This window comes from Amphiprion ocellaris, chromosome 16 (genome assembly GCF_022539595.1).
Source record: "Amphiprion ocellaris isolate individual 3 ecotype Okinawa chromosome 16, ASM2253959v1, whole genome shotgun sequence".
Taxonomy (NCBI): Eukaryota; Metazoa; Chordata; class Actinopteri; family Pomacentridae; genus Amphiprion; species Amphiprion ocellaris.
Window position 1 is genome coordinate 13373730 of NC_072781.1, and position 14494 is coordinate 13388223.

The 14494-nt window shown below is 39.6% G+C and overlaps 1 protein-coding gene across 1 annotated transcript in view; it reads right to left on the reverse strand.

Moving 5' to 3' along the window:
- Positions 1 to 14494, reverse strand: part of eys (eyes shut homolog) — a 161201-nt gene that overhangs the window by 118633 nt on the left and 28074 nt on the right. The window contains exons 10-17 of the mRNA XM_035957569.2: positions 14134 to 14297; positions 13725 to 13978; positions 11226 to 11330; positions 7776 to 7898; positions 5549 to 5662; positions 3524 to 3646; positions 2717 to 2830; positions 1858 to 2091 (exon numbers count right to left, since the gene is read on the reverse strand). Of these exons, the coding sequence (XP_035813462.2) occupies positions 1858 to 2091; positions 2717 to 2830; positions 3524 to 3646; positions 5549 to 5662; positions 7776 to 7898; positions 11226 to 11330; positions 13725 to 13978; positions 14134 to 14297 (1231 nt within the window). The remainder of the gene's footprint in view (positions 1 to 1857; positions 2092 to 2716; positions 2831 to 3523; positions 3647 to 5548; positions 5663 to 7775; positions 7899 to 11225; positions 11331 to 13724; positions 13979 to 14133; positions 14298 to 14494) is intronic.

The following is a 14494-nucleotide window of genomic DNA, read 5'->3' on the forward strand; positions in this document are numbered from 1 at the left end:
AATTGCACTCGTTTATCAGGGGCTACACTTTGGTATTTAATCCAGGCCACCTAAGAGAATTCTATCAAGAATATTTCAGGGTCAATAATCATTAAGTAATCAAATACCCCTACCCCACTGGACACACTTATCTCTGAGTCCAACTTGCACTGCACAGCTTAGTGACTGACTTTTACTGAATGGAGGGAGGAGCCAGCCAGCTTACATGGACATGAATGGTGGCAGGGCCTTCTTGAGAGACTGTTTGCATTGCTGTGCAACTGGTCAGGGTGATGGATGATCACAAAGTTTTAGTCACCAAGTCTCTCAAGCCACCTGTCGAGTTGCTACTCAGGCTCCTTCATTTTTGTGAACCCTGAGAGGGTCAGTGCGCACAAGGAAAGACCTCCCTAGAAGATACTGCCAGAAACGTGATGTGAACTCCACCACGGCTAGCAGTTCATGGCATGCATGTAGCGGGGGAATGGGATGCTCTGGAGGAAAGTCCACTGGTGGGCAGAGGCAAAGGGGGTTACAGCGGACATTACAATAGGAGCAACTGGTGGCATAGCTATGTCATATAGCTTTAATGGCTAGTACAGTCGCAGCCACTCTCACTGCTTGTGCCTTTGATTTGCTTTGGGGGTGGAAGTAAGGCACCTTCTCTCCAAACATTATGATGCGGTATTTGCCAAATTCAAGGTGTGCTTGGGCTTGGGTCAAGAATGGGTGTACGAGGAGAGCTTCATCACCAGCTGTGTCGGCGACCAAAAAGTGCACATTTACCTGGCAGTTGTTGATCTGGACTGGAATGTGAGCATCACCAAGCATAGATACATGACTGGGCCCAATACCAAGTAGACTCTACAACTGATGGCTGAAGTGGAGGTCAGATATCTATGTGTATAGCACTGTAGTGTCATAGGGGAACCACAATTTTCCATGCCCCAATGTCCAAGACGGTACACAACTCCAACTGGGGATAGGCTTGGTGGCTATGCACATGAAAATGTGGATCTTGGCTTTGTATGTTGCTCACACCTATTGGAAAACAGCAACTGTCCTCATTAACAGCTACAAAGGAGTTTATGCTTGACAACATGGGCTGAGCAGGCTCACTTGGCATTTGAGGCACTCCAGCTATCTCCTCTTCATTGAGAAAGGGATTTTAATGTTCATATCTTTTGTTTCTTTCAGTCACATAGTCATTTTAGCTTAGAGCCTCAGCCAGGTAAACTTGTCCTGGTTGTCAACCTGTATTTCACTGTTTGTTTGCTCATTGTTGCTGATGTGTTGAATGTGAGAGGGTCGCCAGTGATAGCTTTTTCCTGCTTTATATTCTTTACCGTGGTCCAGTAGCTTTGAAAACTATTCTCTATCAGGCGGAGGCGGTTGTTAGCTTCAGGCCCAGCTCCCTTCACACTCTCCAGCAGTCGAGTAAACAGACAACCACAGTCTACTTCTTGGTCTCGAGATGCCGTTGCCTTTATTTCTGGCTAGACCAGACAATGATCTGGACTGTACATCAGTGACTAAGCTGTCTGTGAGGCTGCCTCTAACTTCTTGTTCTCTGCTCTCTTGTGCACACCGACCACTCCTGCCGGCTCTCTCTCTCTTGCTTGCTCGACCACTCCCCATCCCACACACACATAACATATACCAATCATAGCAATATCTTTTTTTTTTTTTTAAAGGTTACTATGTATTTGTCGAGTTAAAAGTAGTAGGTAATGACTACCCTTTCAGAATGACAGGTTAGACTCCCACAGAGAAGAAAACTGAGAGAATGAAAGCACCCAACCGGAAGTGCGTCTGCTGATGATTCATTCATGGAAACGCCCCGATCTGAAACAAGCCCCTGCAGGGTGGTGAACCTACCTGCTAAACAATCACACTTGAAGCCTCCTGATAGATCCACACACACTGAGCCGTGTTGACACAGGCCTTCAACGCAGCGGTTTATAGGTGTTCTGCAGCGCGGCCCAGTGTAGCCATGTTGACACACACATTTAAAAGTATTTTCCAGCTCTACACAGAGGAGAGACCCCTCGGGGTTGCAAGGATTCGACACGCATTGGCTCACAGACGAGGAGCAGTCTCTGCCATGGTATCCTGTAAGAGGTGGGATCAAAGAAGTGACTGATGTGTTGTGCTGTGTACAGTATCTATATGCCTTCTCACATCTGGCAAATATCATAGATTGTGATTTCACGTAGTGCTCTCCTTGCCAGAGTTTTTCGTCCCCGCTGATTTACATAATTCACCCAGCCTGAGCACAAAACACTAGCACCAAAGAAGGATTTCAGCAACAGTGCAACTTACAGGGCAAAACAAAAACAAAACAAAACAAAACCAAAAAAACACTGTAGAGTGTGGCATTGTAAGTAATTTATGGATTTGCACATGTGCTTTCTAACTGCATTCACTTAGAGGTAAAAGCTGTGCTGCTGATTCCACAGTAATCAACAGCACTAATATGTTTTCACATGCACACGGCTGAATTTACAAAAGGGATTGATGTACAATTAAGAGCAAGAAGAGCACATGGCGCTCTGTGATTATAATGATTATCTGGCTTAGCATTATTTTTTATTGAACACAGTAATAGCCTGCCTTTCTAGATGAATTACTGTAGCATTGAATAAAGACCAAAGCTAAGCTTGATCCATACATCAACACAAAGATTAAGGTTAACAAATTCATCCCAATCCACTGTATAAAAATGTTTGTTTAATACCTGGAGGGCAAATACACTGCATTTCCCCAGTTAAGTTGTACTGGCAGGTTCCTCCGTTTTTGCAGAACTCCACGTCTGATGCACAAGGAGAATCAGATACGGAGCAATTCTTACCTGAGAAGTAAATGATGAGGTTGTTAATTTATGTTCATGAAGATGAAAAGACTGCATCTCTGATATAATCATGTGTCTCAATGGCGTGTCATACAAATGAGTTTGACTGCAGAGAGAAACAACTATTACCCTGACATTAACTACTGTAATACGAAGTATACATGCTGTAAGCAATGAAGCAAGGTGTGATACTGCTGTGTAACTGCCTTGTGTTCCAGTGTCAATAGTTTATTCTTGCAGCTACAGATTATTTAGTGGCAAAGTACTAAAAATAGGTTTGGACTTTCTTTGCTACCACAGCTTAACTAACATATACATGATGGTAGCAATGTAGGTGACATTTGTAATACAATATATAAAAATTAGGGACAAAAGGGACACACATTACTACAAAAATAATACTAACTGTAACATGCATGTTTCTTTGCTTGACAAAAGATATAAAGTACCCTCTTTTTTTTTTTTAGATTTTTAACCCATATTTTTTCTTTGGATATATATTTTATTATCTGTATTCAGCGTCTACAGAAGCAGAAACACTGATATCTCAGTGAGCTGATGTCATTCTGAAACTGGTGAATGAGCTCCTACATTACACATGAAGACATTTGATGGTTATCATTGCTTAAGGGTCATTTATCTACAATATATTCATTACGGTTTGCTATGAAAATAATAACAAAAATAACTCACCAGCAAAGCCCGAAGGACAGACGCACTCATAGTCTGCAACCAGGTCAATACATGTGGAATTATTGGCACAGTATCCTTGGACACATTCATCATAGTTGATTTCACAGTTCAACCCACCAAACCCTGATATGAAGAGAAAAAAGGAAAGCATCTCATCAGAGACGTTGTATGAATGTCAGTAAACACCAGACGTGAAAAGATACAAATTAGTATCAAATTACACCCTAAAGCAATTTATTGCTATTGTGAAATTTTACAAGCGAGCTCATTGCAACTACAGCTACACACGGTGGAGTCGACTACACCACACTCTGCATTTGAGGAAACAAGTTGTATTTTTCATCTTGTGTGCCCACCTGATTATTTTTTTTCATGGTGATTAATTCTAAGTTATATTAGTGCATTTGATATTTTAGAAATAAAAGGTTAAAGTCATCAAGTGAGTGCTGCCAATTTCTGACATTTTAGTCCCCTATAAATATATTCCACTGCATGGTCACGCTACAAAATGACTATCATTAGCACTGTCACATACTGCAGCTACAGGAGGCCCATGACTAATGCTTGGCTATCAGCACCATCGGTGCAGGTCAAATTCTCATCATTTCTCAAACTGACCATGGAACCAATTTCCACCTCTCTCCAAGTCATAAAATTTGACAATTATCCTGACTTCATTAAAAATGCATAACAGGCTTCACTCGCAATCAAGGTTTAATCAGAAGTATGTCTCACAGGTAAGATGTCAACTGGACCAAGAAATTATTGAAAAAATAGCTGCAATTTATTCCTTCTTGCACTAATGATGCAAACGACAATTTCTGATGGAATGGTTTTATGCCATCTGACAAATCTGAGCAAACATTTGTCAAACGTTCGGGTCCTGAACCCCCAAGTCAGGACAAAAAAAACCATCATGAGCAGAGAGAGCAATCACTATCATTTAATTAAAAGAAAAAAAAAGGTTTTGTGGAGTGTTTGCAGTTTAAATTTTAAGCAAGTAAATTAATTGATTCCTAATAATTCTAAATACTGTGACTGATTGTATCAAATACACAATGTTGATCAAAATTGAGACCTTGTACATTCTATGAAGATACATTGCAGAAGATGGACAGATTCAACCTAACAGAGTCTAGACATCAGTACTGAATACACGGCAAAAGGATTACCGTCTTCATCTGAGAGCAATAACCTTATTAAAACTGAATGTAATGCTCTTCTTAAATTATTCTTTTTATTATTCTGGAATACTGAAAAGATTTTTTTTTATTAGCAGGGGAGAGGAGTCTGGGGAATGTTTCGATTCACTGTATGCATTATTAAGCTTTTGAGTAGAGAGTTGTGCAGAAATTGGTTTAGAGTAGATCAAATTTATGTTGCAATTGTTGAAAAGAAGAAAAACATAGTCAACTGTTATAAATTTCCAAGAGGCAACATATTTTCCTTTTCGATTCCAAAGAGAAAACAAGATCTATCTATTGTAGATTGTAAAATGAGGGTGAATCAGTTTCTGTATATGAACAGACACTGACAAGAGTACTCAAAATCTGAAAATAAACTGTATACTAGATTCTGATGTGTGCAGAGTTCATGTTGATTATCTTGAATTTATAATTCACTTGCTTAGTCACTGTAGGTGGAATCTGTATGACAGATTGGGGTTTATATCTGCAAGGGAAAAGTAAAAGTTGTAGCTTAATTCATTTTCTAATAAGGTTTTTCCCTGTAAGGTGGTGAACAAAAATGACAAGTGGCCTTCCTTGGTGATTTGACTAGCAGCTGCAGCGAATAGAATTCAGTGTCTTCTCATGTGCATTTATCCATAGAAATAAGGAACCTACCTCCAGACGGCAGAATGAAAAACTAATGAGTGTTGAAGTGTTTCTGGATAGCTTTTTAGGGTTAAAACTTCAGGGCTGGAAAAATCGGTCTGTTGCACACTTAAAAACCAACAAAGGTCTGAATTAGTCACATAATCGTATCATCTCAACTACTGGGGGATATAATTGCATTGCAACTTACCCTGTAAGCACAAGCACTGATACAGGTCAGTGCCGTCCACACAAATAGCACCGTTCTGACATGGGTTTGACTCGCACTCGTTGAGATTTACTTCGCAAAATGACCCTCCAAACCCTGCAGTACATGTTTTAAAAAAAAGAAGAAAAAAAAACAGTGTTATTGGAATCCTTTTCGCCTGGTTTCATTTCTCAGCCAATTAGGATCAGCATGACTTTGTTTTCACAAACAAAAGCCGGTTTTCAAAGCTCGTATTGATTCAAAGAGCTTGCTGGGCACATGCAGACTCAGCTCACTGGATCATTTAATCATGTTTAATAAGAGCCAGTCATTGCCCTTCTGATTTATTACATTAAACAAGGCAAATCCAGTGATTTTTAAGATCAAAGTCAATCTATACACAAAGAGAACCACATGAAACAAATACCATGCATCAGCGCACACGTGTAAACGCTCCCACACAGCTCACACACACACTGCCAGGCCATTAAAGAGAAGAAACATTCCAGTGTTTAAGGCACATTATTGCTGGTGCTACACAGGCTGTATGTGGGTTAACTTCACACTCATCTACCACAGAGCGATTGTTCTGTGTGTACATTGTGAATGATTCATACAATCAGCCGAGGACTAAAGAAAGCACGGGGGTCTGGAGATGTACTTCACAATTAGGAATGTTGTAAAGAAAAAAATGAGAATAAAAAGAATAGAATTTGTCTCTCTGCAGAATAAGCAGTTTCCTGCAAAATAAAACTGTGGCAGAAAAAGACAAAAAAAAAAAAAAGTCAAACAAAAACAACTGCTGGATTGCAAAAACCTGCCACTTGACTAAAACCATCTCATGCCAAGGAGAGCTTTTGATGAGACAAACAACGGCGCGCCAATAATTTTATGGCAAAAATAAGTCTTACATTGCAAAGTTGCTCCTTTGAAACGATGCTAATGTGAAACAAAACAACAGTGCTGTCAAAAAACTGCCTCAGGGTTTGAAAAGAACACATTTATTGTCCTGCAAAATCTGCTCTTCGAGAGCGTTTAATCACTCAAAAATCAAGTACGAACATCCCCAGCAACCCAGGACTGTGTTTCTTGTTTTTAAATACAGCAACAACTGATACACATGAATCATGCAAAACCATACAAACCCACTATTTTTAGTTTTGCTAGCATTCTCAGTTCCGTGATGTGATTTAGTGTCTGTACTGAATACTAGGTCAAAAAGTTGACAGCGTGGGCTACACGGCATAGTGAGGGAGGGTGTGAGTAACATGTTTTGCAACACCTTTGGTTGGCAAGCATTAGATAATATGGATGCCAAGAGTGCCGACCTGAAACATCTAGACAAGACAGCATCTCGCAGTTTGCCCTTGAGAAGTGATCTGGGTAGAGCAGCTCGCGGCAGGTTGCTTTCATTTACATAAGAAATCACTCACAATCCTTCACTTTGACATCTGCCGAGCATAAATGCAACAGGAGTAATGAAGTTACGGTTATTGATTGGGTTACATGAACTTCGATGTAATAGCCATTCATTTGAAAAGAGATGCTGGAGCTGCTGTGGACTGAATTATGATCGGTGTGGCAAGCGAAAATGTTTTTATTTTAAGTCGCCCAACTGCATCCAGGAATAAGCTGTATGATTTCCTGTGCATACACACACACAGTGATATAGTGACACTCTATCACTGACAGTGCACACACAGCTTTGACTTGGAAGACTCTGAAGCCTGGATACCCCTGGCAAGGCTCAGAGTATCTAACAGGTCAAGCCTCTTCCACTTACTCCTGTGTTATCTGTCACTTCTGGCAGCAACTGCTGCGATAACACTGTCATCCTCATGGAAGGGAGTCAAAAGGATTTGACTGACACGCCATCAACACTATGTTTTTGTAGGAGTTACTGAATTAATGTGTGCAAATCAGCATAAGATTATTAAATAGGATCTGTTAAAACATTCAGCATAATTATTGGGCAGTGTTTTGAATATATTGTTTGATAAACAGGCAGCAGGTAGCATTTCAGAAGGGCTTATGTACAGTCTCTTTTTTTGTATAAAAAAAAAAGGAAAAGTGAATTTACAGACAGCCTGAAGCTATTGCATTTACTGTACATCACCAGATTCATTCAGTACAGGCAACCTGGCTTTGTGCAAGCCAGTAAGCATGAGAAACACACTCATTCGCACTCTCTCTATGTGTTCATTTTCCACCCGTTAAAGGTCTTCCTCACCTCTTTCACATGTGCAAGAGACATTCTGCCCATCCTTGGTCTCGGCACACATTAGTGCATGTTCACTGCACATTCCAACTGAACAAAGGTCGACATCCGCAGAGCAGTCTTTCCCCTTGAATCCTGGAAACAAATAAGGCAAAGGAAAAAAATCAACACAAAAACAAGCAACAGAGACTGAAGTTAGAAAATAACTGTAACAAACGGTATGCAACACGTATTTACGGCTGTGTGTTTTATTAGGTGAAGACACCTTTTCTTTAGCAGATTAATGGAGGTATCGATTCCTAGCCTTGCAATCTACCTGCTATGCAGTATGCTAATTGAGTGAATCATTGACAGAGACCCACCATACCAGACTGATCTATATCACATTTATCTAGCCCACCAAATGCACATCTGCATGTCACAGATAGATACTAATGTCAATATCTATTGTTGTAAATAAAGCACAGACAGATGGTGCGACCGATACTCATTACACATGTAGGCACAAATAAAGATGACTTTAGAGGGAGAATCCTAAAATAGATTACATTTTTTCACTAACGTTGCACCGTATAACTCATGTCCAAGGGATAACATGACGAGCAGTGTTTTATAATTTTGTAGCAAATTCACAAAAGCTGGATTCAGCTAAACGAATGAGTCATACTCTAAGAATGTAGCCAAAAGTACATGTAGTTCATATCTGTGAAGCCGGTCTCACTGACTGGCAAAGGAATGAAATATTACAAACATCACTTTAATGCAAATCCTACTTATCAAGGCTTAAATATAAACATGAAATAGTTACATCAGACGATGTGGTACACTTAGCTGTAAGCAGACTTCACTTTCTTTACATTGTAACGTGAATCCAGAGCAGCCGCCTTTACATCAACACATCTATCTAGATGTTTGATGACCTTCCAACTACCCTTTTCCCATCATATTATGTATTGCCTTGACTAGTTAATGGACAGCTATTGCCTCCAACAGAGTGTTTCAGAAGTGTTTAATAACCAATTGTGCATGCAATTCACTCTGAGGTTAATGTAGCATGAAGGAATGTCACATTTACAGTGTCACCATCTCCAAATGGGACTCCCTGTTCTATCTGACAGCTACTAGTGGCTCAGTCCAACTCCACTGCAGAGAAAAGAGAGGCACAAAGTGGAACTCACTGTTTCTCACTTTAGCTCAAAATTCTCTGTATCGATATTAGCAGTAACAAGACATACTGTGGTGTTTTGTTGAATGCATTAAAGCCAAGTCCTCATGCATGAGTATGAGATATGGATTTAGCTAGTGTGGTTCATTTTTCCTCCAAATATGCTTTTGGTCTTTGTTGTCTGCATGTAGGTAGCATAAATTTAATGAACTTTGGTTGAGTCAGGTAATAAAGGAAGTTTTCAATTTAGATTCAATTTTATTAATGCCACCATGTGCCTATTTATGAAGCACTACAGGAAATCAATATGAATTTTCCTTGAATAACTGGGATTAAGTGCTGCCTATTTGCTATTAAGCAGATTCTGCAACATTTTTGACTATCCCTTTTAAATTTTATGATATATTTGCTAAATTTGGGACAGTGAAACAGTGGAAATGTGAGGCAATAAAATATTTTTCTGGTATTGCTTTTGAACTAGTAGTGCCTTCTGGCGTGATTAAATTATGGCTTTTGCTCAGCATATGAATTGGAGGTGCAGAGACATTTAGATGACAAGCACATTTTAAGTCCTGCTGCAAAATTTAGCGGCACAGCAAAAGAAACATTATGGATTTAAATGATAGTAACTTTGCTGATTAGTCTGGCACAGTCATGACAGAGCTTGGACATTCTCCAAAAAAGCTACAGCCACGATCAACATCCTACCAAAACGACCAAAACCACCAATCAATGTGTTTTAATGCAGATCCACATGCAGACTAAAAATCATTTTTTTTACTGACACTAGCACACAGAATTTAAATAATTAAGCAACCTAGGCCGAAGAGTCCCAGAGAGCTTTTAGGCTACTTCTAGTATAGTTTCAGACGTAATAAGAATTTAAATGCAAATGCTACAACAAAACAAGTGAAACTCAATAACACAGACATGCTGTACTCAAGCTGCAGACAGGAACAGGTGGCAGGACCATTCCTGCCAGAGCGCGAGATTGTAAAATAGTTATCTTTTTTGGATTCTTTGTGTGTGCTTTTGGAGGACGAAGCACACAAACTTGATGGACCATTTACCTAATTGAATTTCTGAAAGGATAAAGCGATCAGAAACACGACTCTATAAATCCGTCAGTAAAATTAAAGCCGTAATGGAAGCTTTGCTCGCACACTGGTGTTCTGGTTTGGCTGTAATCTAATTTGGGCAAAAGGCAGAAAATATTAAGAGCAGATTATTTACAGGGATGCATTTGCCGTGCCCATAATGTCATAAAAACATGCCATGTAACACACGCTGTACATGTTTCAAGGTAATAAATGTTTTAATGACTTCAGCCACATTTGTGTAGATTTATTGCACAGTAAATTAGAGACATATTTGGCTGACGGGAAAAAAAGATGACTGCATATTGACAGGAAGAAAAGAAAAACTCTACATCAAATTTAAAGAGTGTGAGCAGAATAATACACAGCCTGTAACAGTTCTCTGCATCACTTCTGACTTTGTGCAGTATATAAAGAAAATAATCTACAAAACTGACTAACTGTCCAATGCCAGAGTATCTTTTCATGTCCTGTCAACACCTATGTTTTGTGGGTTTTATTTTTCAAATATTTGCCTGTAAATCGTGCTCTGTGGATTGTGGCTGTTTACAACTGAATGTGACATTGGACTAGTAATGCCAAGTGGGCTGGCTGCAGCATTCTGACTTGTGCAATCAAGTAGTGATTAAGTATTTTTATCACCAGAGGGCACAGTAAAATCAGCCGCTCACAAAGGAATGCAACCTCTGATATGTGCTGATTATGCATCCTTTCCAGAACATGTGTTAGAAGTAAATGTCAAACATGTATAAAATTTGTAAAACAGGTTGCCACTTGATTGAAGGACAAGTTGAAAACTCAATCAGAGTTGAATTACGGCAAGAAAGCCATGTTTGTATGCACTCATGCTTAACAGGATAGAATACTTGGAGTGTTTTCTTTACACTACTGAGATTTATTTTAACCTTGATTCCAAAAAAAAAAAATCGCAAAATAAATAGTTACTTTTTCCTAACTCTGACTCATAATACAGATTTATTGCTGAATGTGGACTTTTTTAAACCCCTTTTTAAAATTCCTTTCTTTTCTATTTTTGAAAGCTCATTTTAAACAATAATGTGAATAATCATCGAGTAAACACACGAGTTGTACTAATGAGAAATAAAGTTTTCACATATTGCCAAGGTAGAATATACACAAAATTAATAGCATGATATTTTTGTAAACATGCTCAATAATACACAAGTAGATAGTACTTACCAAGAGGACAGTGACAAATGTAGTCATTTATCAGATCCATACACGAGCCTCCATTTAGACAAGGCTGCGACCAACAATCATTTACATTCTCAGAGCAGGTTCTTCCTGCAGGATAAAGGAAGAGAAATAAATACACTCTATTTAATGTTACAGGGAATACAGGCAGGAAGTGTCAACTATTGAATTTTCATGTCACTGTGGAAATGTAATAATTGTTGTAGTGAATTTCCAACACGCGAGCAACATTTGTAACCCCAACATTCAAAACCTACGCCATACAAATTACTGTTCACTATCTTTGAATCCTGTTTTCAATAAACCGGCAGCCAGTTTACTGAAGGCATGATTTTATTTCACGAAGCAGCTGATTACTTCTGATCCTAGGAGCTCAAAATGTGATTGAATGATTATGTGTTCAGCACGTTGCAGCTTGTATGTATGCATAAACGGTGCAACCTCAGTTTTAGTATCCTCGGGGCAAGTATTAGATATGGAATTGATTGAAGATTTTACTGACAAATTTAAAGCTCCACTCGGTCTGGCCTCTGGCTATATATCAGACCTCTCAGTTCTCCATGAGTCAGAGAGCTCATAGAGAACGAACAGCCTGATACGCTCAGGCGCTGCTCTCCTATCTGCACTGCTGGCTACACCAAAGGTAATTGTACTTTTGCCATCATGACCCCATACACTGGCAAGCACTCTGTTAATCATGTCTGGTAAGGAACTCACATAATTAAGGTAGCAGCGGACTATACCACCACCCTAAATATATTTTACACAGTCAAGGCACATTATATACGATACACTCTATGACTTGTATGATACTGAGCCAGCCTCCAATATCAATTAACGTACCTGCTTACATATTCTACACATCACTTCACCACTGTCCAGTTGGGCATTGACATGACTCATGGCTAAGATTAATACTAGTGGTTAATGGTCAATGTCTAAGTAATAGCCATTTTAAATATACAAAAGTATCCAATTTCACTGCCTTTTTTTGTTTCATTTTGTGATAATTATAATACACTATTTTATTGCTATGAAATTAATCAAGAATAATGCTCTTACATATTGATTTATACAAGAAAAATGCTTTTACAATACTATCAGACAATGTTTAATTCATTCATTCTATACACCTGCATGTAATATTAATTCAGATCTACCTCCATCATTTGTAAGTCACCTTGCATATTGAGCCCGACCACAGATACACACCGATCAACCGCAACATGAAACCACTAAGCAGAGAATAACATTGATTGTCTTGTTACAATGGCAGCTGTCAAGGAGAGATAAATACTGGGCAGCAAGTGAACAGTCAGTTCTTGAAACTGATGTATTGGAAGCAGAAAAGTGTGCAACTGACAGGATCTGAGCAATTCTGACAACGGCCAAATGATGATGGCTAGACAACTGTGTCAGGGCATCTCCAGAACGGCAGGTCTTGTGGGATGTAGTGGTTAGCAACTAGCAAAAGCGGTCCAAGAAAGGACAACTATTGGTCATAAGCACCCAATGCTCATTAATGAAGATGGAAAAAGAAGGGTGGCCTTCGTGGTCTGATCCCACAGGAGAGCTACTGTAGCACAAACTGTTGAAAATCCTAATACTGCTATGATAAAAGGTGTAAGAACATATAATACAATGCAGTTTGCCACATATAGGGCAACACAGCCACAGACCATGAATGAAGATGGTCTGGTCTGAGAAGTTAAGTTTTCTTTTATGTCAAGTGGACGGTTAGGATGCATTGTGATGATCTAAACGATGTTCTGCTTAGAAATTTGGGTCCTGGCATTACAGTGAATGTTACTTTGACGCGTAACATTGTTGCACCTTTTCATGGCAACAATATTTCATGATATTGTGGCCTCTTTCAGTAGGATAATGCACTCTGCCATACCACAAAAAAGACTGTTTTGAGAAACATGACATAGCGGTCATGGTGTTGGACTGGCCTCCATATTTTTTGCAGTTATCCGTTTTTCTACTGCCATTGCACTAATTGCATAAGTTATTTATTTGTGTTGTGGTCACTTTACTCTTTCTGCTTGCTACTTTTCCCTTGGAGATTGCTGAATATTTTTGGTTGTATCACTTCTGTAAATTCACCAGATTTCAAACCAATGTAGCATCTATGGCATGTCCTAGAAAACTCTGACCTGTGGAGGCTCCATCTCACAACTTCCAAAACTTAAAGGATCTGCTGCTAAAGTCTTGGTGCCCGATACCACAGGACCTTGGAGGGCTTTGCCTCGATGGACCAGACATGTTTTGGCAGCGTAAGGGTGACCAACACAATATGGGGCAGGTGGTTTTAAAGTTGTGGCTAATCGGTGTATATGAAATGTATTTACAAATTTTTAGGAACTTTCTGTCTAAATGCTGCATATTTCAGTTTCACCAACTTAACATTTAAACCTCTATTCCTCTGGCTGGCCATACTGGCTGCAAATAGACTCGCATTCGCATCAGATGGTCTCATACCCTCAAATCCTGGGGGACAGTGGCACCGATAATCACTGATTAGGTCCACACAGGTGGCACCATTTGAGCAGGGGAAGCTGTTGCACTCATTTGTTTCCACTTCACAGAGCCGCCCTTCAAATCCAAGCGTGCAGCGGCAGGTGAAGTTATACCGCTGGTCCAGGCAAACGCCGTGTTCAGAGCAGCGATGGCCAACACAGTAATCAATGTCCTCCTCACAGTAGACACCCGTGTATCCTCTGGGACAAAGGCAGCTAGCAAGAGATTAAACAGAATTTCTTAATACTGTATAGAGAACGAAGAATTCTTTCAACCCTGAAGGAAGGGAACAGTAAATGTCACAGCTTTTACAATCATTGACATTCTGCTGCCAGAATAGCCCGAAGACAATCAGGATTTGAACACTAACCTGTAACCATCAATCTCATCCACACAAGTGGCTCCATTTTGACACCAATGTTGAATACAATCGTTGACATTTATACGGCAGTTCTGACCAGACCACCCAGGTGTACAGATGCAGGTGTAGCTACTGGCGTTATTCAACACACAGAGTCCTCCGTTGGCACATGGCTGTTAACAGAAGACAAATTAGATACATGTGTCATTAAATCAGACATGTTGCTTCATGTGCAAGAATGAAGCTGCTTCATTTTGTATGGTAATATCTTAGATTGGACTCCGCTCATTCCGGTCAAAAATATATCCATTATTTTACAATGCAAGCTGTATTCATTTCTTGCTCCTGGCTGCCTGAAAATGAGCTTCAT